The sequence below is a fragment of the Rhinolophus sinicus genome, linkage group LG01, assembly GCF_036562045.2.
Source record: "Rhinolophus sinicus isolate RSC01 linkage group LG01, ASM3656204v1, whole genome shotgun sequence".
Lineage (NCBI taxonomy): Eukaryota > Metazoa > Chordata > Mammalia > Chiroptera > Rhinolophidae > Rhinolophus > Rhinolophus sinicus.
The window spans coordinates 203,456,968-203,478,466 of NC_133751.1; the positions used below are offsets into that span (position 1 = coordinate 203,456,968).

Consider the following 21,499-nt stretch of genomic DNA (forward strand, 5'->3'; position numbering starts at 1 on the left):
GTTAGTTCTCTCTCTGTTTCTTTGTTTTCTGCTTCTCCTTCCCTCCCCCACTCTTTGCTCACAGTCACAGCCAGGACACTTTCCAATTCTCCAAAACATACCAGTCTTTGTGGACTATAAATAGGAAGACAAACAAGGCTGGGCAGTTGGAGAAATTGTCATTCAGGGGTTGGTGATTATAATAAAATTAAATGAGAATACCTGGCATGCTTTGTGAAAGGCTGAACATTTTCAGGTTGAGCTGGATTTTTTTGCCCATTTTTAACTGGCTAGGGTAGGGGGACCCCTAAATTATGACAGGGCGCCTGGTGGTCATCTACTGAGTTGGCAGAATAAGAGTTGAGTATACACAGCCTGGATCCGCTCTGGGGAAAAGACCCATGAGGAATACTTTCAGCCATTCTGTAAACACAGAGGAACATTGTTACCTCCCCTATAGATGTGAGGGACCCCCATCCTCCCCTCCAGGTCACTTGCATTGTTGCTAGGCTGGGGGCGGCGCTCCATCTTTCCTGGGCTGCCTGCCTGGGCCCAGGAAAACAGCTGGTGTGGAGGGGCTACCTGTTTTGTGTTTACCTTACCGAGTAGTGTGTATGTGGTGGTGTTGGGGGGGGGGGGGCTCCTGTAACTGAATGCTTTAAGGATAGCTAGGGTACAGAGGGATGGGTACTTCACTCCTTCCTGTGGCTCACGTTCGCAGCATGAAGTCTTTGCTGCTTCAGTCTCTTCCACGAGACCCTGACCACAGCCCCCCCCCCCATCGCCCCTTGCCCACCAGTCTGCTCTTGGGGGCCTCACCTCCTTCAACGCGCTGTTTCCCAAGCCTTCTTTGGCGTCTGTGTTCTGGCTCTGATGGTCTGCAGCATATCGAGTCTTTGCCGGCCTCTAGCGAGAGAGTTGGAAGCTGCAGGTGGCTGAATGTGCCATGCTGCCCAGCCACGTGGTGGCCTCCGCAAAGCTCCCTGCCCTTCAGCATCTGGCTTCATCCCTTGCTTTGCAGTCGGCAATGCCCACCGTGGCGTCAGGACCCCCCAAGCAAGAATGACAAAGGTTGAGGTGGTGGTGATGGAGGCTGAGACTGTCATTTAATGAAACACACTTCCCTCTAGGAATTAAGAGTCTTGGCAATAAAAGAGACCCAAGGTGGAATTTGGAAAACCTGTTGAAGGTGTTTCACCTCTCACTCTACTTTAGATAATATTCTTTTCTCCTGGAGAAGCCATTCTTCAGAGGAGATGGTCATGAAAAAAAACTCCTGAAAACCTGAGAGTTCCTGTAGGCACACACATTTTAAGTAACACCTTGAAAACCTGGAGAAGCCTCTTTCTGTGATGACTTAGAACACATAATTTGTATTCTTTCCAAATGGAAAAATAAATTATAGAAGTTGGGTAGCAGTTATTTGACAAATAAGTTCACAAACATTTTTTAGCAGTAAAAAGCCATAAAATTGACTTGGTGGGGGGGAAGGATGGAAAGTGGGGAGACCTACCTTTTCAGTTTGGCCTGTTTATTTTAAAATGTATTCTGCAGAGGCTTTAGTACACATTAGCTTTAAAGATTAACTCATTCAGGTCACATTTTGTATCTGGAGGAAGAAGATGGATTATTCAATAAATGATGTGGGGATTACTAACTAACCATTTGGAGGAAAATAAGGTTAATGATCAACATCACATGATAGATCAGAATAAATTTCAGAGATTAAATATTGACACGTTAAAAAAAGAAGTCATAAAAGCAGTAGAAAAAAAAACGAAACATAGGTGATTGTTTCTATAACCTTGGTGGCGAGGAAGGTTTTTCACAGCAAGGTTATAAAAGGTCTGGAATGCCCAGGTAGACGTTCCCAGAGACTTCACACAGACTTCAACAAGAGCGGCTGGCACCGCGCACTGCAGCCTCCGAGTGCTAAGCTTGAGTCTCAGCCCCAGTTTCCTGCCCAGGGCACCGCAAGAGAGCTGCAAGCGTTGACTCAGTCAATGAGTGGGTAGGACCCATCCCACCAGGAGGAACCCTTGCCTCCTTCAAAAAGATTTTTGAGAGTCAAAAAGCACCATAAGTTATTTTACGTGGTGGTAATGGAGGCTGAGAGTCTCACTTAATGAAACATACTTATCCTCGAGGAATTAAGAGTCTTGGCAATAAAAGGGACAGAGCTAAAGTATTTGAAATATATCTATAAAGGTTTCTTAGAAAACATGAAGAATGGTAAGCAATCTAATGCAAAATGGGACAGAAATGCAAAATAGGAATGAGTAAAACTATTGGAAATATTAAGTTATTTAGTTTAAGAAAATAATACATACAGGTCTTTTTCTTTCGTGGCTGTAAACAAGGACATTGCCTTTTTTTTTTTTTTTTTTTGCTTGTATAGATAATGCTTCTGAAACGATTGTGTAAAGTTTTTTTTAGGAATAGAATCCCAGCAGTGACATTGATAACTGGAAGGGTGGAAGCATTTTGTTATTGGTAAATATTTCCAAAGTGCCCTCCAAAAAGTCTGAATCCATTTACTCTCATCAGCTAGATGTGAAGGCGCCCATTTCCCTACATCCTTGTGAAAGACGGGCAGGTTTTCATTTTTGACAATATGATAAGAGGAAAACATAATGGTCGCACACACTCATTTCCACCCTTTTTTATAGGCTTGGCAATAATGACACTGGCTTGGGCCGAAGGGGATTGTGGTAAATCTCTCGCGATGTTGGCTCTGACTCGAATCAACCTTTCCCCACAGTTCCTGCTCATATTCCGCAAGGCCGCGGCAGGGGAATTACAGCAGGAAAGTGGGCTGATGGCGCTGGCAAAGCTGTCCGAGATTGACGTTGCCCTGGAGGGTGTCAAAGGTGCCAAGGACTTCTTTGAAGCCAAGGTAGGTGGCTCCTTCCTGTGCAGGACAGTCGCCCTCCCTCCACCCTGTCCCACGGGAGCTCCCAGTAAGGAACTATCTCATTCACTCCCTCAGGACAAGCTGAAGATAGATCGTGTGTGATTGCAGGGTAATGAGAGTTTGTCTGCGTGCAATGTGAACATTAAAAGCAAAACAGAAAAACACGCAAATGGTAAATGCATTAGGTCCTAGGTTTAGATTCACATGGGCTTGCTGGTATAATACTTCCAGGTTGACTCTCGATCCAGGCTTTCCTAAAGGGTTCTTCCCTACCCCAAACCACAGTTGAGTTACTTGAACTCAACCTTATGTCTGCATCTTACACACCTGTGTGTAAGCAAGTGAATAATGGGGCCAGAGGAGGGGGCCTTGGTGCCTTACCCCAAATCAGTATTTGCTCCATTGACAATGACTGGGAGTTGGGAAGGAATCTCCAGCACGTGGTCTTGGAGCCCTTCTGGGTACTTCTGTTCATTCATCCAGCCATGAACATTTCTCGGGGGCCACCCCTTGCTGGGTGCTGTCATTTTCATCTCCATTAGAGCACACCTGCAGAAAGAGAGATCAGGAGAGCCCTGCAAATCCCATCGACCACAGCAGTAGACAAGGCTCCCTGGGTTCAGATTCTGCCTCCTCCTGTTACCTGTCTGTGTCTCAGTTTCCTCACCTGTACAATGGGGCCAATAATGGGATTGCTGTGAGGATTCCATGAGTTCACACATACTCGTATATGAGTATATAAAGTGTTGAGCAAGTACCTGGCTCACTGTGAGTAGTCCATACGTGATATTAGCCGGTGGGACTCCCTAGCACTCCAGGCAGGAGCCAGCCTCTTGTGGAGTTTTGGCTTATTCCAGGAGTGCCCAGAGTCAAAGTGTCCCAGCCTGCTTGGGCCCCTAAGCATGACTCTCTTCTCACTTCTCTGTAATGCTGCTTGGGATAGAGTCCACCATCCTCCTGCCAGCATGTAAACTGTGACTTATGGTGGACTCCTAACACCTGAATTCCTACTGCTGTCCGTCATCTGACAGTTTCAGGGGCAGGTGGCCCACTCATTGCGCCTTCATACCAGCATAGTGGGTCTAGTCCCGGAAGTGGTTAGGCCCTTTCTTCAGGACGTCACATTGAGTCAACCCAGCTCCGGCAATGCTGGACACACATTGAGCTCAGGAGATACAACTTTACAAGGGTGTAGTAAACTAAACTTTTGCCTTCCACAGGATGCCCACATGGGCTAGTGAGGAAAGCAAACTCTCAGCTCTGATAGACAGCGAGTAGAGAGGAGGCAAGGGTTCCTCCTGGTGGGATGGGTCCTACCCACTCATTGACTGAGTCAACGCTTGCAGATCTCTTGTGATGCCCTGGGCAGGAAACTGGGGCTGAGACACAAGCTTAGCACTTGGAGGCTGCAGTGCGCAGTGCCAGCCGCTCTTGTTGAAGTCTGTGTGAAGTCTCGGGGAATGTCTACCTGAGCATTCCAGACCTTTTATAATCTGGCTGGGATCCCCTCTCCAGCTTCATCCACCCCTTTTCTTCAAGTACTGCCACATTTTTCACAACAGGGCTTCAGTATCTGCTGTTTCCTCTTCCTGGAAGGCCCCACCCAAATGCCTCTTCCTAGAAAACTACTCACTTTTCAAGACCCACATTAAAGAGTTGCCTCCTTGGCTGCTTTCCTGATTTTCCAGCCAAGAAAGTCTAGCCTCTTCTGCATGCCTTGATTATGAGTGGAAGTGGTATTACAATTTATTTGTTCAAGGCATTCTTGGATACTTTTGGTAAGAGTATAAATTGACCCAACGTTTTGGAGAGCTGTTAACATGTCTTTTCTTTCACCTAGGGAATACTGCCTCTGGGATTTTATCCTTCAGAGGCACTCATGCAAATGCACATAGATACATAGACAAGGATTATTGTACAGCACTGTTGGTAATAGAGAAAAATTGAAAACAACTGAAACCTCCTTTACCAGGGAATTGAGTCCATTCTGTCACACCCACACATTTACACACCCTGCAGCTGCATCTATGTGTGGACAGATGTACAAAATGAGTTAAGCAACACAGTATTTTTGAAACCCCATTTTGTAAATATTGAATACAACCTGGATAATTATATACCAAAGTATTAGTAACAGTGCTGTCTGAGGGACTTATTTTTTTATATTTTTGTAATGTTTTATAATTGTGTATGCATTCTTTTTATAACCAGGAGAAAAGATGAAAAGAACAACAATAAAAAATTTTGAACTTGTTATGTTTATATGTCTGCCTCCCCACCCAGACTCAAAGGTAGAGTAGGTGTGTTATCTTTGTAATTACAGTGCCTGGCATATAATGGCCCTCAATAAACATTTGCTTGAATGACAAATGGAGGGAACCATCACTACAATTTGGGAGAGGGCCATAAAGGAGCTGACATTTGCGTCAGATGTTCAGAGATGAATAGGGATTCACCTTGTAATCAAGGAAAGGAAGGGATTCCTGTTGTGGGAACGGCCAAGAGCAAAGGCTCCAAGACACAGAGGATGAGTGTCTGGAGGCTGGCCCTTGTCCACAGTGGATGCAAATGGACAAGGAGTTAGTTCTGGGCTCCCATGGAGGTCAGGCCTTCCCCAGCCTGCTGGCGGCCAGAACTACCTGCAGAGTAGCTTTCCAGGCCCCGCCCATATCTACCTGGGATTTCTCCAGGAAACGTGGAGTTGAATGAGATCTGCAGGTGGAGCCAATGTATGATCAGGCTTGGGAAGCACAGCTGCAGGCACTCGGGGCCCTCAGGTGTTTGAGCAGGGACTTGAGGGGATCAGTGGTGGGCACGATGGGGATGGACTTGTGTGGGGAGAGGCTGGACTTGGGATCGATTCTGGGGAAGAACTGTAGGTCCAATGGAGGTACTGACGGTGGGGCTGGGGAGGAGGTGGGTGAATCCTAAACCCCCCGGAATTCTCTATATTTATGACAGTTTAATTGGAGGTGGGAAGTAAAATACCATGTGGCTTGTGGAGCTATGTGCAGAGGGGCCGGTGATATATATATATTTTTTCCAATCAAGACAGGACCTCCCTGGCCCCACAATGGAAATGGTTTGAGGAAAAAAAGTTATAAAAAAGTTATGGGTTTTAGTGTTAAGTCTAAGGTGACTTCAGGCAAAGGGAAGGCATGCCCCTTCATTTGAAGGGCATGACGTTGGTTGCAAATAGTTTCTGTTCCCATCCTGTTGGGCAGAAGTTGGCCACACCTGCCTGCATGGAAGGCTACAAAATGCCTTTTTTCCTGGAGTTCCTTGTGCCCAGCTGTAATTCTACTAGGGAAGATATTGGGGGTCATGGAATAATCTCTTCCACACATGTCCGTTGCTGAACCAATGGGCAAGGGCTGGAATATCATTACCCTGATGGGGCTCTCTCTGCTGGAGCCTGGAGTCAGGGGTCAGTCTCTTCTAAACCCTTGGGCCATGTACCAGGGGAACATCTCATAGCAAAAAAGAATGTAGAAAACGGATGCTTCGCAGACACCCAATCACACAAAACACAGGAGCAATCTTCATAAGACACAAGGTGGAAACCGTGAACTAGAAAAGATTGACCAGTGGTAGGATATAATGGTAACTGGACTGTGGGGAGGGATGTAACCAGAGATATAAGGAAACGCTGGAGAAAAGGCTATTTTGGAGGACAGGAGCCACTTGAAGAAGAGATCAAATCAGATGAGGCCATAACAGAGGGCTGGGATCTGGCAAATGGTCAATGGAGGTTTTTAAGAGACCAGGTTGATTGTGGAGGGCAGATTGCAGTGGGGTAAGAGGTGAGCAGGAGCTGGGGAGGAAGAGCCCTGATGGCTGACTTTTCTGTCTCGCAGGCTGGCAGAGGAAGCCTGGACAAAGTGGGGATGGCAGCTTGGTATCAGGAAAGAACTTTTGTTTTTGTATTTTAGCATGGACATGATAGTGTTGGCGTATTTTTAGGTCACAGGGAAGTGGTCCAGGGAGAAGGCAACATGAAGACAGTGGGGTAATTGATGGGATGAGGACTTGGAGGTCATAGAATCAGGAGAAGAGGTGGATTTTGTAGCGGAGAAGAAGAAGGACCCCAAGTGAAGGAATTGCAAGAGCCCCCAGCTCTCCTCTGACCTGGCTGGGAATGGTGGGCAGGTGGGGCGGTTCACAAACATGTGAGTGTTGATGGGTCAGACCCTCTGCTGCGCGTCTTAGATTCAGGTCTTACCTAATGCTAACACAAACACTCCGGAGGCCGGTGGTGGTGTCCCACTTTGCAGATGAGGAAAATGAGATTTAGACAGTGGTTTGTCAGTAAATGTTTAGCAACTGACTCTCTGAACAAAGTATATATATATATATATATATATATATATATATGTATATATATACATACACATATATATATATATATATATATATATATATATATATATATATATACACACACTATCTATATCCATGCCGAAGTTTATTATAAATTTTACTGATATAAAGGATATGTAGCACACAATTTACAAATAATAAAATATGTACTACTCTTATTATCAATTCCATATAACCTGTTGATTCTCAAAGAATGGGTCCTTGACATTTGCTGGGCTCTTATAGCTATACCAGCCTATGGTTGTGACGGACTAAAGAATGTAGTTCCAATGTGAATGTTGGTTGATATTTTCTTTAAGTTGATTTATAAGCAAAAAGGGAAAGGGCAGTGAACTTCATTCATTCCTGAGTGATGTGAGCAACTTCTTTGCTGAATTTGATAATAGTTTTCCAATGTTGGAAGAACACTCTCTCAAAAAAATTTTTGGAGCTATTCATAATGTAAAGGTTACAGACACTATCCATTTTTAAGTTCAATCTGCATTTTTAACATTTTTCCATCACTTTCTTTAAGAAAAGATTGTCTAGACAGTCAATGAAACAATAAACCAAGCCCTAGTTCAAAGCATTTGTTAGTTTCCATGGCGTACATACTCCTGGCAGGGTCGCTTCAAGCTACCCATGGGCTATTGCAGACGTGGAGTTGGGAAGAGTCACAATAGCATATCGTCGTATAGGATTTCCACCTTGAAGATATAACCTCAAGAGCACAGATAATAGTAAAATGTTGTAAAATAATCAAGAAGTGATGACTTTTTAGTACTTGTTACTTTTGCTTTCAATATAATTTATTTAATTGTAAATATAATTCTTAATAATGGCTGTAATTAACAATCAGCTCATAAAGTTAAGAAAAATGATCATTTTACTTAGACATCTTAAAATGTTTGGTGAAGTTTAACACTCATTCATAATAACACATTTAAAAATAAAAATATGCTCCTTCAACATGATAAAAGAATATTTATTTATAAATATCAAGGCATTCTATAAAGCAGTAATATTAAATAATATAGTATGGGTACAGGAATAAACCAGTTAGTAGAACAGGATGTAAAATAATAAAAAGAGATCTCCATGTGGAATTTAGTATATGAAAAAGATCATTTTCAAATTGGTGGGCAAATAATGGGCTATTCAATAACAGGTATTAAGACAGCTGGCTATCCACTTACCGTGTTTCCCCAAAAATAAGACCGAGTCAGACAATCTGCTCTAATGTGTCGTTTGGAGCAAAAATCAATATAAGACCCGGTCTTATTTTACTATAATGTAAGACCAGGTATAATATAATATAATATAATATAATATAATATAATATAATGAATATAATATGACATACTATTATATAATACTGGATCTTATATTAATTTTTGCTCCAAAAGATGCATTAGAGCTGATTTTCTGGCTAGGTCTTACTTTCAGGGAAACACAGTGGGAAAATGAAGTAAAGGACCTCCATTATATTTGCTCACTAAAATAAATTGTAGGTGGCTTCAGAGCTGAATGTGAAAATAAAACCATAAAAGTATTAGAAGAAAATACAGGAAAATGGATTTAGACCTTCTTAAATATGACATAAAACACAAAAGCCAGAAAGGAAATGGCTGAAAAAACCGACTACATCAAAAGTTTAAAATATTTGTATGACTAAGATACCTTGAAGTTAAAAGACAAGCAAAAAACTGGGAGAAAGTAACTGAAAAATATATGACACTGGATTAATACCTAAATTATGTAAAGTACTGCAAATTAAAGAAAAAAAAACTGAATAGAACATGGGCAAAGGATACAAGTGGGTAATTCACCAAAGAGGAAATAAAAGAAGGTGCCAATTTTTTTGACTATCAGATTGGCAAACAGGAAGAAGATTAATTATAAGCACTGGCAAGACTTTGTTCCATGATGGTGGGGGTATAAATTGAAGCAGTTGTTTTGAGAGTAATTTAGCAGTCTTTATTAAAATAATGAACACACCTACTGTGTTTGCAAATTTTACCAAATTGATGAGACACGGAGAGAAAAAAAATCAGTTCAAGACTAGAGGATTTTAAGATGAATTTCTCTGCTATGGTATTATTCAAGATAAATTTGGTTTAAAAAAAATGGTGCCAACTCCCATTCATACTACTAACAAAAACGTGTAATATTTGGAAGTAAGTTTAGAATGCTCTATTTAGAGAAAACAAAATTTGGCAGGTAACATAAAAACCGTATTGAATAAACACTGAGGCATTCAGGGAAAACTTACATTGTACAGAAATTCCTTTGCCACAGGCAGATTGATGCAATCCCAATCAAAATCCCAGCAGGGGGGTTGTTTTGTTTTCCTGAACTAAACAATATTATTGTGAAATCAAAGATAGCAAGTAGAAGTGGGTGATAGGTGAGGATATTAAACAGTATCCCAAAAAAAAAAGAGAAGTGGGAAGACGGCCCAGCAGATAGGAGCGTGTATAACATGGCAGCCTGTAAAGTAATGGCTTCCTGGAGAGCAGAAGGCAAACTTGGGAAGACCACTGGGAAGGAGTATTTGCTGGGGGCCCTGCCCCCCCAGCAGGCCGGGTTCCTAGGTCACATGGCAGGAAACAACTGAGTTCTGTTTGGCGGGTGCTCCATCTCCACGTTTCTCCTCCCCTCTCTCATTCTGTTGGTCTGTGTTCTGCTGTTTCTCCTGCAGGTCCAAGCCTTGGCCGCTGCCAGTAAGTTTGAAGCTGAGCTGAGAGCCGAGCAAGAGGAGCGGAAGCGGGAGGAGGAGAAAAGGAGGCTCCGCAGGGCGGCCTTCCGGGAGCTCAAGGCAGCTTTTAGCGCGTAGTCGGTTGACCTTGAACTATGTCCACAGCTGTGCCTCACAGATGCCCCAGGGAGAGCTGGCTGGGCATTCTCACCCTTCCTGACCCCTCACCCCAACCAGCCTCCACACCCACTGCCCAATGCAAACTCCTTAGCCTCAGAGGGGTGGCAGGGGGCACCTCTAATCCCAGGGTGGGGGCCTCTCTTGAGAGGCTCACCTGGAGCATCCTGGGATAGGCCAGCTGCCCCCTTGCCTCTCTCCTGCCCACCTTCTTCTGCCCTTCTCTGTAGCCACAATGTGCCTTTACTTGGCAACCTGTCCCTTTTCCTCATCCCTGTACCCTTCCACATCAAAGAGTGGAAAGTAATTTGTACAGATACTTCTTTCTTTGGTGGTCCTCAGAGGAGATAGTCCCTGGGGGGCCGTGATGTTAATGTTGCCCGTTTTCTTGGATAATTCTCTGCACCTCTTCCTGTCATGTTCCCTCACCCTTTGTTTCCCATCCAGCTATGCTTTTGTCCTCCTCAGCCTGATTCTACCAGTTGCTTTGGCATCTTCCTCTGTCCTTTGACGATGGTAAGGCTTAAGGCAGACCAGGCTGACCATGCCAGTCCCCTCTCTAACAGGGGGCATGGCATGCCTCTGAGATGACCAAATAATGAAAAGACAAGAACTTCCGTTCTTTTTATCACCTTTCCCTGCCCTCTAGTATTCCCGCTAGATCCACTCTCTTCATCTTTCCTCCATTTGTGTCTCTCCGTTTCAGCCTTTTTCTGTGCTACTTAACTGTAATAATGAAATAATTCAAAGTAATGTTGAGTAGAAGAATTCTTGTTAACTCTGACTCGATGCAAGTTGTATTACAAGTAGACCCCTGACATTCCCAAGTGACAAATGTGGAGCCTTTCAAATCCCAGAACTCATAACCCTCCTCATCCCATAGTCAATTTCCAACGTCTGCTCCAAGGAGGTGAAGCTGTTCTTACCCCCAGCATCACTTTTATGTGTTGTGAGTTCTTGGAGTTGCTCACAAATACCAGGGGTTTGTTGTATTTTTAAAAATAATTCCTAATGTCATATTTATTCTCTTTTGTAACTGCTGTCTTTACAATAAAGAAAACACCTGCGTTACTACCTTACAGCTGTTTCTTTTTAAATAAAACTGTGCAAATAGACTTTGCCGTCACCTTGTGGTGCTTCTCGTCTTTGAATTGATGGAGAGAGAAGAGTGTTCTCTGTAGGGGCCACGTCCAGCCCAGCCTCCTGTTGGGACACTGAGTCCCTGAAGCCAAGTTAACTCGAGAGTTGGTTTTCCCTTATGGTGTTCTCAGTGCCCTTTCTTGTCCCATCACTGAGGATTCTTTCAGCTGCAGGGAAAACCTGTACCTTAGTTTCTTTTGCTTCCCAGACCCTTGAAACTCTGATGCTGGCCAATGACCCTTCTTCCCATGTATAATGCCAGGGTATTTGGGGGACCTGGTGAGGACCCCTGTCCTAAGAGAACGCACTTAGTTCCCCAGGGAGGATCGTTTCTGTTTCTGCACAAACCCAAGACCTACAATTCTCAGGCATTTTTCCAGGTCAGATTGTCACCCTCCACAAACCTCTCCACCAGAGGCAATGGACATGAAAAAGGAATGGAGACACTTGCTGTCCCATCTAGCAGTCATGCTTCTTGGTATTTATCCAAATGAGCTGAGAACATTTATCCACACAAAATCCTGCACACGAATGTTTATAGCGGCTTTATTCATAACTGCCCAGACTCGGAAGCAACTAGGATAGTCTTCACTTGGTGAATGGATAAACAAACTGTGGTACATCCACACAATGGAATCTTAATTCAGCAATGAAAAGAAGTATTTTTCAACAATAAAAAATGAACTATCAAGTCACAAAAAGATGGAGGAAATGTAAATATATATGGCTAAGGGAAAGAAGCCAATCTGGGAAGGTTATATACATACTGTGTGATTCCAGCTACATGATATTCTGGAAAAGGCCAAACTATGAGGACAGTAAAAGGATCAGTGGTCGTCAGGGGTTGGGGGTAAGGAGGGGGGATAAATAGGTGATGCACAGAGGATTTTTAGGTAATGAAACTGTTACCCTGTAGGATACTGTAATGGTAGATACATTCATTATACACTTGTCAAAACCCATGGGACATACAACACAAAGAATGGGCCCTAATGTCAACTATGGACATCAGTTAATAAGGTATCAATATGGGCACATCAATTGTAACAAGTGTACCACACACTAATGCAAGATGTTAATAATAAAGGAAATTGGAAGGGGAGGGGGAGAGAAGTTTATGGGAACTGTACTTTCTGTTAAGTTTTTTTATAAACTTAAAATTGCCCTAAAACATAAAGTCTATTAGTAGAAAAAAGAAGGAAGAAATGGAGACAACAGTGTAATTACCTCAAACATCCATTTGCCTCTCTGCACAATTAGGCCCATGCAAGAGCCAAAAACTTGATTGCAATGATAGAAAATGTAACACAAAGGACTTAAGACAACAAAGGACAAATATTGGACCATGTAACTACAAAAACCAGGGACAGGACTTCTTTGCCCCATCTTTGCACAAAGTCCTGCAGACGTTGCTCCTTTCATGCCTGTCACCTACAGTTCACCTACAGTTCCCATCCTCCCATCTCCACGGCCATGACTTTCATTGGTTCTTTCCTGGGTCTCTACAGTGCCCTCCTAACTGGTTTCCTCGTCCTCATTCTGTCTTGATTGTCTACCCAGCAGCGAGAAGAGTCCTTATACATTGCAAACTGTTCCTAACATCTCTCTTACGTTTTTGGCTTCCTACTTTCAGGATCTGGTCTCTACTCACCTCTCCTGCCCTATCTCCTTCCAAACTGTACACGCCAAGTATACGCAATACCAAGCAGTTCCTAGAAGGTGCTGCTCCTCCAGGCTTTTGCACTTGGTGCTTCTTCTGCCTGGCACTCCCTCTCTCCCTTACCCTACTGGCAATCTACTTCTCCTTGTTTATGACTCAGCTCAGCAATTATCTTCAGGAAGCTTTCTTGATCCTCCCAGACTAGAGATGCCCTTTCTCTGGGTTCCCATTTTATCCCGAGTTTTTTCCTGCTGTACTCCTTACGGCATTATGTAGCATCCTTCTTCTTACTTGTCTTCCTCCTCTTTTGGACTATGAACTTTTTCAAGGGCATGTACTCTGCCTAACCCACTGCTGTAGGACTAGCACACTGTCCTGCATGTGGCAGGGATCCCTTGCATGTTTGTTTCACAAGGACATCCCAGGTTTGTTGGAGCTGACAGAGACAGGCAAGGGAAGACCACTACCACTGACTGAGCGACCTTCTAAGCACCCTGACTTAGATGGGAGCCTAGCCTGAGGGGACAGCTCTGCAAGTGAGGACGGCAGAGATTGTGGGGACCTCATTCTCTCCGGAAAAGTGATGAGTCCACTCCGAGAGGCCCTCCCTTGACTGAGCAATAGGGAAAACAAACAAATCACTTCTGCCTCTGCCCTGAGGCTGTATGATGTAATGGGATGTGGAGTCAGATATTAGGCTAGTTAACTTAGCCTCAGTAAGCCTCAGTTTTCTCACCTGTCCAATGCAGATGATGATTGCCTACCTGGCAGATTCCATGCCTGGCATATATTTAGTGCTCAGGACACATCAGTCCTCTCTCTTAGTTAGGGTACCAATCTGAGTGGCGCTGGCTTCTCCACTAACAAATCTGTCCTACTTTTTCATTCACTTTCAAATTTCTGCATCCTTCCTTATCACTCATTTCCCCCTAACCCTCTGTTCTCCCTGCCCCATAGACACTTCCAGTCATTAATTCCATGGCCTTCTCGCCAGTCCCAGACTCCTTGATAATGCTGCAGATTTGACATCGCCAATCAATATTTTCCTCCTTCTGTTCTGAGACTGGCTCCTGCTTCTAATCTGGTCCTACCCGTAACTTTTCTGTCCACCAGCTATGCCTTTCCTCCCAAGAGCCTTCCTTCGTCATACTTTTCTTCTCAGCAGTTGCTGGTGATGGGTGATTCCCCATGATTTCAGAGATCTCCTCTCTATGACTCTCAGATCTGTAGCTCTGAACCCCTCTAATCTCCTTCATTTCAAATGGCCTCTTCAGACCTTTAGATGATTGTAGTAATTTGCCAGGGCTTCTGTAACAAAGTATTCCTAACTGAAATTTATTGCCTCACAGTTCTGGAGAATAGAAGCCAGAGATCAAGGCATGGGCAGGGTTGATTCCTTTGGAGGGAGAATCTGTTCCAGCCTCTGTCTTAGCCTCTGTAGTTTGCTGGCCATCTTTGGCTTTCCTTGGCGTGCAGAAGTGTCACCTGATTCTCTGCCTCCCTCTTCACATGGAGTTTTCCCTGTGGGTCCAAATTCCCCTTTTTTATAAGGACACCAGTCGTACTGAATTACAGCCTACCCTAATGACCTCATGGTAGCTTGATTACCTCTTAAAGACCCTCTCTCCAAATAAGGTCACATTCTGGGGTACGTCCTGAGGTTAGGAGGCCAGCATATCTTATTAGAAGAACACAGTAAGATCCATAATGGTGATGTTGCAGTCACTATTGCTGTGTAACAAATTACCCCCAAAATGGAGTAGCTTGAAACAACCGTTTTATTATGCTCATAGACTTGGTGGATCAGGAATTCACACAAGGCACAGTGAGGATGCTTGTCCCTGCTTCGGAATGTTGTGGGCTTGGACGCCTGGCGTGACTGACAGCAGGGGCTGGAATCATCTGGTGACCTTTTCCACTCACGTGTCTGGTTGTTGATGCTGGGACTTCAGTTAGGACTGTTGACAGGGACAACTACATGGGCCTCTCCCTGTCGTCTGGGCTTCCTCACAGAATGGCAGCATCAGGGTGTTTAGATTTGCTATATGGCAGCTCTTGCTTCAGAAGAGACTGAGCAAACAAGGAGGAAGCTCTGTCACCTTTATGATCTAGCATTGAAAGTCACCTCGTTTACTGCCACCGCGTTCTATCGGTTATAAGGGCCAGAGGGGAGGGGAAGTAGACTCTACCTCTAGACAGGGTAATGCCAAGGTTCTAGAGGAGTATGTTGGATGGAAGAGATTGTTGCTGCCATCTTTAGAAAAATACCACCTCTCGTGGTTGATCACCTGTGTTTACTACAAATTAAACTTATTTCAGGTTAAACTCCTTGCTCCCCTCTCTCCCTGATAAAGTCTCATTTTCCACATCTGTGTTTCCATCAATGACACAAAGCTGAAACTTTATTATCATCTCTGACTAGGGCAGGCATCAATCTACTGTTATAATTTTAAAAACCACTGTTTAATGAAACCTTGGAGAGACGGCGAATTAAAAGGAAAGAGGAAAACACCCTTCCTGAGGAGTAGATAATCAAGGATTTATTTGATTCTATAGGTATTTATTGAGGGTGTACTGTGTGCCAAGACAATGCCAGCAGCTGAGGATGCAAAGTCGAATAATGCAGCATGTGTAACGGGTAAAAGCTTGGGATGTTATCACCTTTAATCATCATCATCATCCCTTAGATTCAGTTCTTCTCTCTGGGAACTTATAGTTTAGGGCTAAAAATATGGCTAAGGCACTCTGAAAAATAGTTTGGCAGTTTCTGATAAAGTTAAACAAGCAATCCCATTCCTAGGTATTTACTGGAGTGAAATAAAAACCAATGTTCATACCAATACCTGCATGTGAATATTTATAGCAGCCTTATTAATAATCTTCCTAAACTGGAAACAACCCAAATGTTCCTCAACTGGGGAATGGATAAACAAATATAGTGCATACATCCCAGGAAATACTACTTAGCAATAAATATGCAAGAGTACGACTGACTCTCAAATGCATTGCTAAGTGAAATAAGCCAGTCTCAAAACCATACTCTATGGCTTTGTTTATATGACATCAGAAGGTAAAACTAAAGGACAGAAAACAGAACAGTGGTTTCAGAGGCTGGGAGTGGGGGTTATTGCTGACTACAAGAGGATCATTGGGGGAACATTTGTGGGTAATGGGACTATTCTGTACCTTGTTTTTATTGGTTGTTACACACACCTGTATATGTTTGTCAAAAGTTGCAGAACTGGGGCGGACGGGTAGCTCAGTTGGTTAGAGCGCAAGCTCTGGGCAACGGGGATGCCTGTTCGATTCCCACATGGGCCAGCGAGCTGTGCCCTCCACAACTAGAATGAAGTCAATGAGCTGCCGCTCAGCTCCGGGTGGCCAGATGGCTCAGTTGGTTGGAGCGTGGACTCTCAACCATAAGGCTGCCAGTTCGAATCCCACAAGGGATGGCGGGTTCTGCCCCCCACAACTAAGATTGAACATGGCACCTTGAGCTGAGCTGCAGCTGAGCTCCCAGATGACCCAGTTGGTTGGATTGCGGGCTCTCAACCACAAGGTTGCTGGTTGGACTCCCCCAAGGGATGGTGGGCTGCGCCCCCTGCAACTAGCAATGGCAACTGGACCTGGAGCTGAGCTGCACCCTCCACAACTAAGATTCAAAGGACAACAAGTTGACTTGGAAAAGTCCCGAAAGTACACACTGTTTCCCAATAAAGTCTTGTTCCCCTCCCTCCCAAAAAAGTTGTAGAACTGCACACTAAAAATGCTAAATTTCATTGTATAAAGGAAATTATACCTTTATACATATATTTATGTATATATTTATGGTATATATGTTTATATACACCATAAATATATGTATTAGGTTGGTGCAAAAGTAATTGCGATTTTTGCATTTATTTTTAACCTCTTAAACAGCAATTACTTTTGCATCAACCTAATATATATATATATATATATATATATATATATATATATATATATACACACACACAAATATATGTATATACACATATATAATTACTTCAGAGAGGTGGCAGGACAAGTTGGTTAGGGACATGGGCTCCGAAATCAGTCAGCCTGGGCTAGGAAGTCGTGGCTGAGATTTGGAGAAGGTAAGTACTCTCTCAGGTGTCTGGTTGACTTTCTTAGTGCTCTTAGTGCACCAGGATTATAAGAGAAATTGCAAGTGCTTAATAATATAACAAGTATTAGAATTACTTCTTTTTTTCCTTAAAAATAACAATTCAAGAGATAAGTTCTTTGGTCTAAGGGAGGGGATTAAAGAAGGCTTCACATAGGCGGTAACATGATTTTGACTTTTAAAGATGAGCAGGCATTTTGTGGGTTGGTGAGAAGTGGGGTAAGTGTTGACAATGGCATTGTAACAAGAGAAAACAGCATGTGCAAAGGCTAAAACACACTGGCATATTTAAGGACCCTGAAATGTGAGTTTATCTGGAGCATTAAGTTCAGGGGGAAAAGAGGGGGAGCAATATGGATGATAGAGGATCCTGAGTTCAGCAGAATGGGACTGTGAAAGGTTCGTTTGAGAGTCTGCATTTCTAACAAGCTTCTAAGTGATGCTGCTGCTGCTGGACCATTGACCATATTTAGAGCAGCAGTATAAAGGTCAAGGGAAGAAAGTATTTCAGAAAGCCGGGAGTGATCAGTCTCATTAAAGACGCAGGAAGAAGTGGGGTGCCCAGTTAGCTCAGTTGGTTAGAGCGTGTTGCTGATAACACCAAGGTTGCCGGTTCGGTGCCGGCATGGGCCACTGTGAGCTGCACCTTCCTTAAAAACAAAAACAAAACCGGCTGGCCCGGTGGCTCAGGTGGTTAGCGCTCCATGCTCCTAACTCCGAAGACTGCCGGTTCGATTCCCACATGGGCCAGTGGGCTCTCAACCACAAGGTTGCCAGTTCAACTCCTGGAGTCCCGCAAGGGATGGTGGGCTCCGCCCCCTGCAAGTAGCAACTGGCAACTGGACCTGGAGCTGAGCTGTGCCCTCTACAACTAAGGTTGAAAGGACAACAACTTGACTTGGAAAAAAGTCCTGGTAGTACACATTGTTCCCCAATAAAGTCCTGTTCCCCTCCCCCAATAAAAAATCTTTTAAAAAACAAAAACAAAAAAACAAAAACAACAACAAAAAAAGACTGATAAAGCACTAAGTCAGGATGAGGACTGGAGAACTCATTATCAACCTGTCGGTGGAGGTGTCCTTAGAGCAAGCAGTAGGTGGATGGGTCAGGATACAGACCACAATGGAATGGTTGATGATTGCTTGCAGGGTGTGGAAATTGGAAAAGTGCTTACAAACAACTTTTTTTTTTTTTTGGGGGGGGGGGTGCAGTTTGGCTTTGAAAGGGAACACAGAGGTAGGGAAGTGTTTGGAGGAGGAATTGGCGTTTTTAACACTAACTTTCAAGACAGAAGAACCTTTTTAGTATTTTAAAAAGCTGATGGGAAGGATCTTCTAAAAAGGGAAGGGGCTGTAGGCACAAGGAAAGAATGGGATGACCTGAGAAGGGCAGAGTTGCCAGATGTGACAAATAAAAATACGGGACGCCAAATTAAATATGAATTTCAGAAAAACAATAAATACTTCTTTAGTGTAAATGTGTTTCCAATATCGCTGGGCATCCTGTATTTTAGCTGGGAACGGCCAAATGGGAGATTTTAATGCAAAAGGATCATAACCCTGGATGCAATAAGAAGGGGTCAGAGCTCCAAAGTCCTTTCCAGCTGTCACATTCCAAGACTCTAGAATGAATTTCCAGTTTTACCAGAACCGTTAAGATGCTTTGAATTTTGGCTTTTCTCGCTTCCCCATTTTCTCTATGATGGCAAGCGGGCAGGAAAATGCTGGATGAAAATCTGTGGAAAAGTTCTAGTTTGGAATATCGACTCATAAGTGATGCAGAACTTTTTGAACTGCAGACAGGTTCTGGATTGGGCGCACAGGCCGGTGAGTCACAGGGTGCCAGGCGCGGGTCCAAAGCTGGACACCAACTCTACTCAACCCAAGGGCAGGTAGGGAGCCCCGGCCCAGCAACCCGCAGGCGACTGCGTCCAGGCGCTGCCCCGCCTCCTCCAGTTCGACATCCGGGGCTCCGGCAGGGGAGTGTCGGGGAAGAAGGGCGGGAGGCAGCGGAAAGGAAGGATGTTGTGGGAGGTTGGATGAGTCGGGAGGGAGGCGAGGCGAGGCGAAGCGGGGGCGGAGCAGGGGGCGTGGCGGAGCGAGCGCGCTGTCACGTGACGTGCGTGGCGACGTGTCGGCCATCTTGTGTTGTTGAGGCTGAGGACTGACTTGGGTTCTGAGAGACTCCCTGTCCCGGACCGCAGGTAACCAGCGACTCCGTCTCGCTCCCCTGCCCGGCTCTGCTCCGCGCCCTGGCTCCGCCGCCCCACGCCTCGGGCCGCCGAGGCCTGCCGCCCGCGCTCGCGTCCCCGCCGCTCCGGCGGACCTTGCCCAGCCGCATGGACACCCACAGGCCGCCCCGGCAGCGGCCGCGGCCGGCTGGGGCGTCAGGCGAGGGGACAGGTCAGGTGCGGGGCCGGAGAGAGCCTGCTCCCCGGCGGGGGGCACGCCGGTCCCGGGCGCATCTCGTCCTCGGAGCCGACGTGCCCCCTCCTCCGGGGCCCGTTGGCATCGCGGTGGGGAGCCGAGAAAGGGAAGATGTTGGTGAGGCGGGCAGTGTCAGGCCGGCTTGCTCAGGGCCAGAGGGCTCGCCTTCCGCTACCTGCCCCTCGGGGCCAGCCGCCCTCCTGGCCTCGGGCTGCCCGGGGTAACAGCTGCCGCGGCCAGCCCGCCGCTCCACACCTGGCCTGTGGGAGGTGCGCCCTTCTCCTCCTCCCCGAGCGTGTGCGCTTGGAAGGCTCCTTCCGTGGCGAGGGGACGGGGTCTGGGCCAGGCCTGAGGCAAGGTGTAGCCAGGATCGGGACCTGGGACAGAGGTTGGGAAAGTAGAGCCTGTGGCGTTTTTGGTCCCCGAATGATCACATCAGGTTCAAGTGGGCATTAGCCTTAATTGTCAGCATTCTGAATACTCCAGTGTGTGGCTGAAGCACAAATCAGGCGACCAGAGAAGGGCATGAGAGTGAAGCAGCTTGTGTGCCCGTGATTGGGAAGCAATAATATTGTGTTGCATTTATCTAGCACCGTTTGTTTTTTTTAGTTCTTCCTTTCCTTGAAAGTCAAAGCACTTAAGCACACCTTTCTGTGAGAAAGGTAAGTGTTCCAATTTAACTTGCAGGAAATTGAGGAAGGGGCCAGAACTTGTGAACAACTTCTTACCCATGTTGCATACCTTGGATTATTAGCAGTTTTGATGCCCAGTGTTGGTGCAGGGAAGATAATCTTTATTTACGTAGTATTTCTTTTTTAGACTCCTAGATTAAACACATTTTTTTCTTGTCATCGTATCTGTACATTAACTCTCATCATTCTAATAATTGACAGCTCTGGCTTTACAGAGTTTGCCCATTTTGGTTAGAACATAAATGCATTCTGTCATTCATTGATGTTTTTATGTGTTTCACTCATTAGTGTAGCAGCTTTCAGAGTGCTCAAACTGGAATGTGTACTTTTCTGTTACATCAGATGTTGACATCAGTTGAGGACACTAGAAAAAAAATTTTAAGTGGCACGTATCTGGAAAAATGTCACACAGTGCTTCCTTTGATATTTAACACTGAGGAATACACTGGTGATGGTAGTGATACACTAGAAAAGCAAGGGCTTCACACCTTTTCTATACTTGATGAAACATTTTAGAATTTTTGAGACTGAGGAGGGAGAAGGGACCATGTGCTATCATTCATTTATTTGACAAACATTGAGACCCGGCTGCACTGTTGGTTGCTGGGAGCAAAACAGACCAAAAATTCCTGTCTCCATGGAGCTCATTTCTAGACAGATAAATAAATACTTAGGTAAAATATATAGTTAGTGGTAAGTGATGTGGAAAAACATGAGACAGGGAGATGGGATACTAGGGAGTTGGGGGAGGGGTTAATTTTAAGTAGAGTGCCCTGGGAAGGCCTCATGGAAAAGCTAATATTTGAGAAAAGACCTGATACAGGTAAAGGAACTATTCCGGTAGTTCTGTGGAGGAGGAATGCTCCAGGCCACAGAAGTGAGGGCAAAAACCCTGAGGCAGAAATTGAAGTGGGAGCAGATCTGGTGTGGCTGCGGAGTGGACTAGCCTAGCCAGAGAGGCACAGTGAGAGGTAGGGTGGTGGGAAATGTGTACCCAGTTCATTGGTACTAAGATGAGAGGGGTTTATTCAGTGTCCTGGAATCTCTTCCCACATCTCTGTGACTCTTAGGGGAATCAGATATCAGATTCTGGAAATTTGGGCCAGTGTGCCCCACCCCCTCCCGCCACATGACCCCCCCCCCCACACACACACACACCCCCAATTTGGAAAAATTCAAGATGCTCATAGAACATCTATCAGGAAATTGTCATGAAATAGTTTTCACATGAAATTGATGGTCAACTGCCTAAAGGGATCTTAAAAAAAGGATTGCTGTCTAAGAAGGGGATCTTTGAGATACCACAG

At 44.9% G+C, this 21,499-nt stretch overlaps 2 protein-coding genes across 5 annotated transcripts in view; both read left to right on the top strand.

The window, feature by feature from the left end:
- Window positions 1-11,242, top strand: part of EFHD1 (EF-hand domain family member D1) — a 36,806-nt gene extending 25,564 nt beyond the window's left edge. Inside the window, exons 3-4 of the mRNA XM_019739825.2 lie at window positions 2,741-2,875; window positions 9,954-11,242. Coding sequence (XP_019595384.2) covers window positions 2,741-2,875; window positions 9,954-10,088 — 270 coding nt within the window. The 3' untranslated portion in view covers window positions 10,089-11,242. The remainder of the gene's footprint in view (window positions 1-2,740; window positions 2,876-9,953) is intronic.
- A 7,929-nt stretch (window positions 11,243-19,171) lies between these two features.
- The window catches only part of GIGYF2 (GRB10 interacting GYF protein 2), a 119,027-nt gene continuing 116,699 nt past the window's right edge, over window positions 19,172-21,499 (top strand). For all 4 annotated transcript variants that reach the window (XM_019739766.2, XM_019739767.2, XM_019739768.2 and 1 more), the window contains exon 1: window positions 19,172-19,277. The gene's annotated coding sequence lies outside the window, so the exon portion shown is untranslated. The remainder of the gene's footprint in view (window positions 19,278-21,499) is intronic.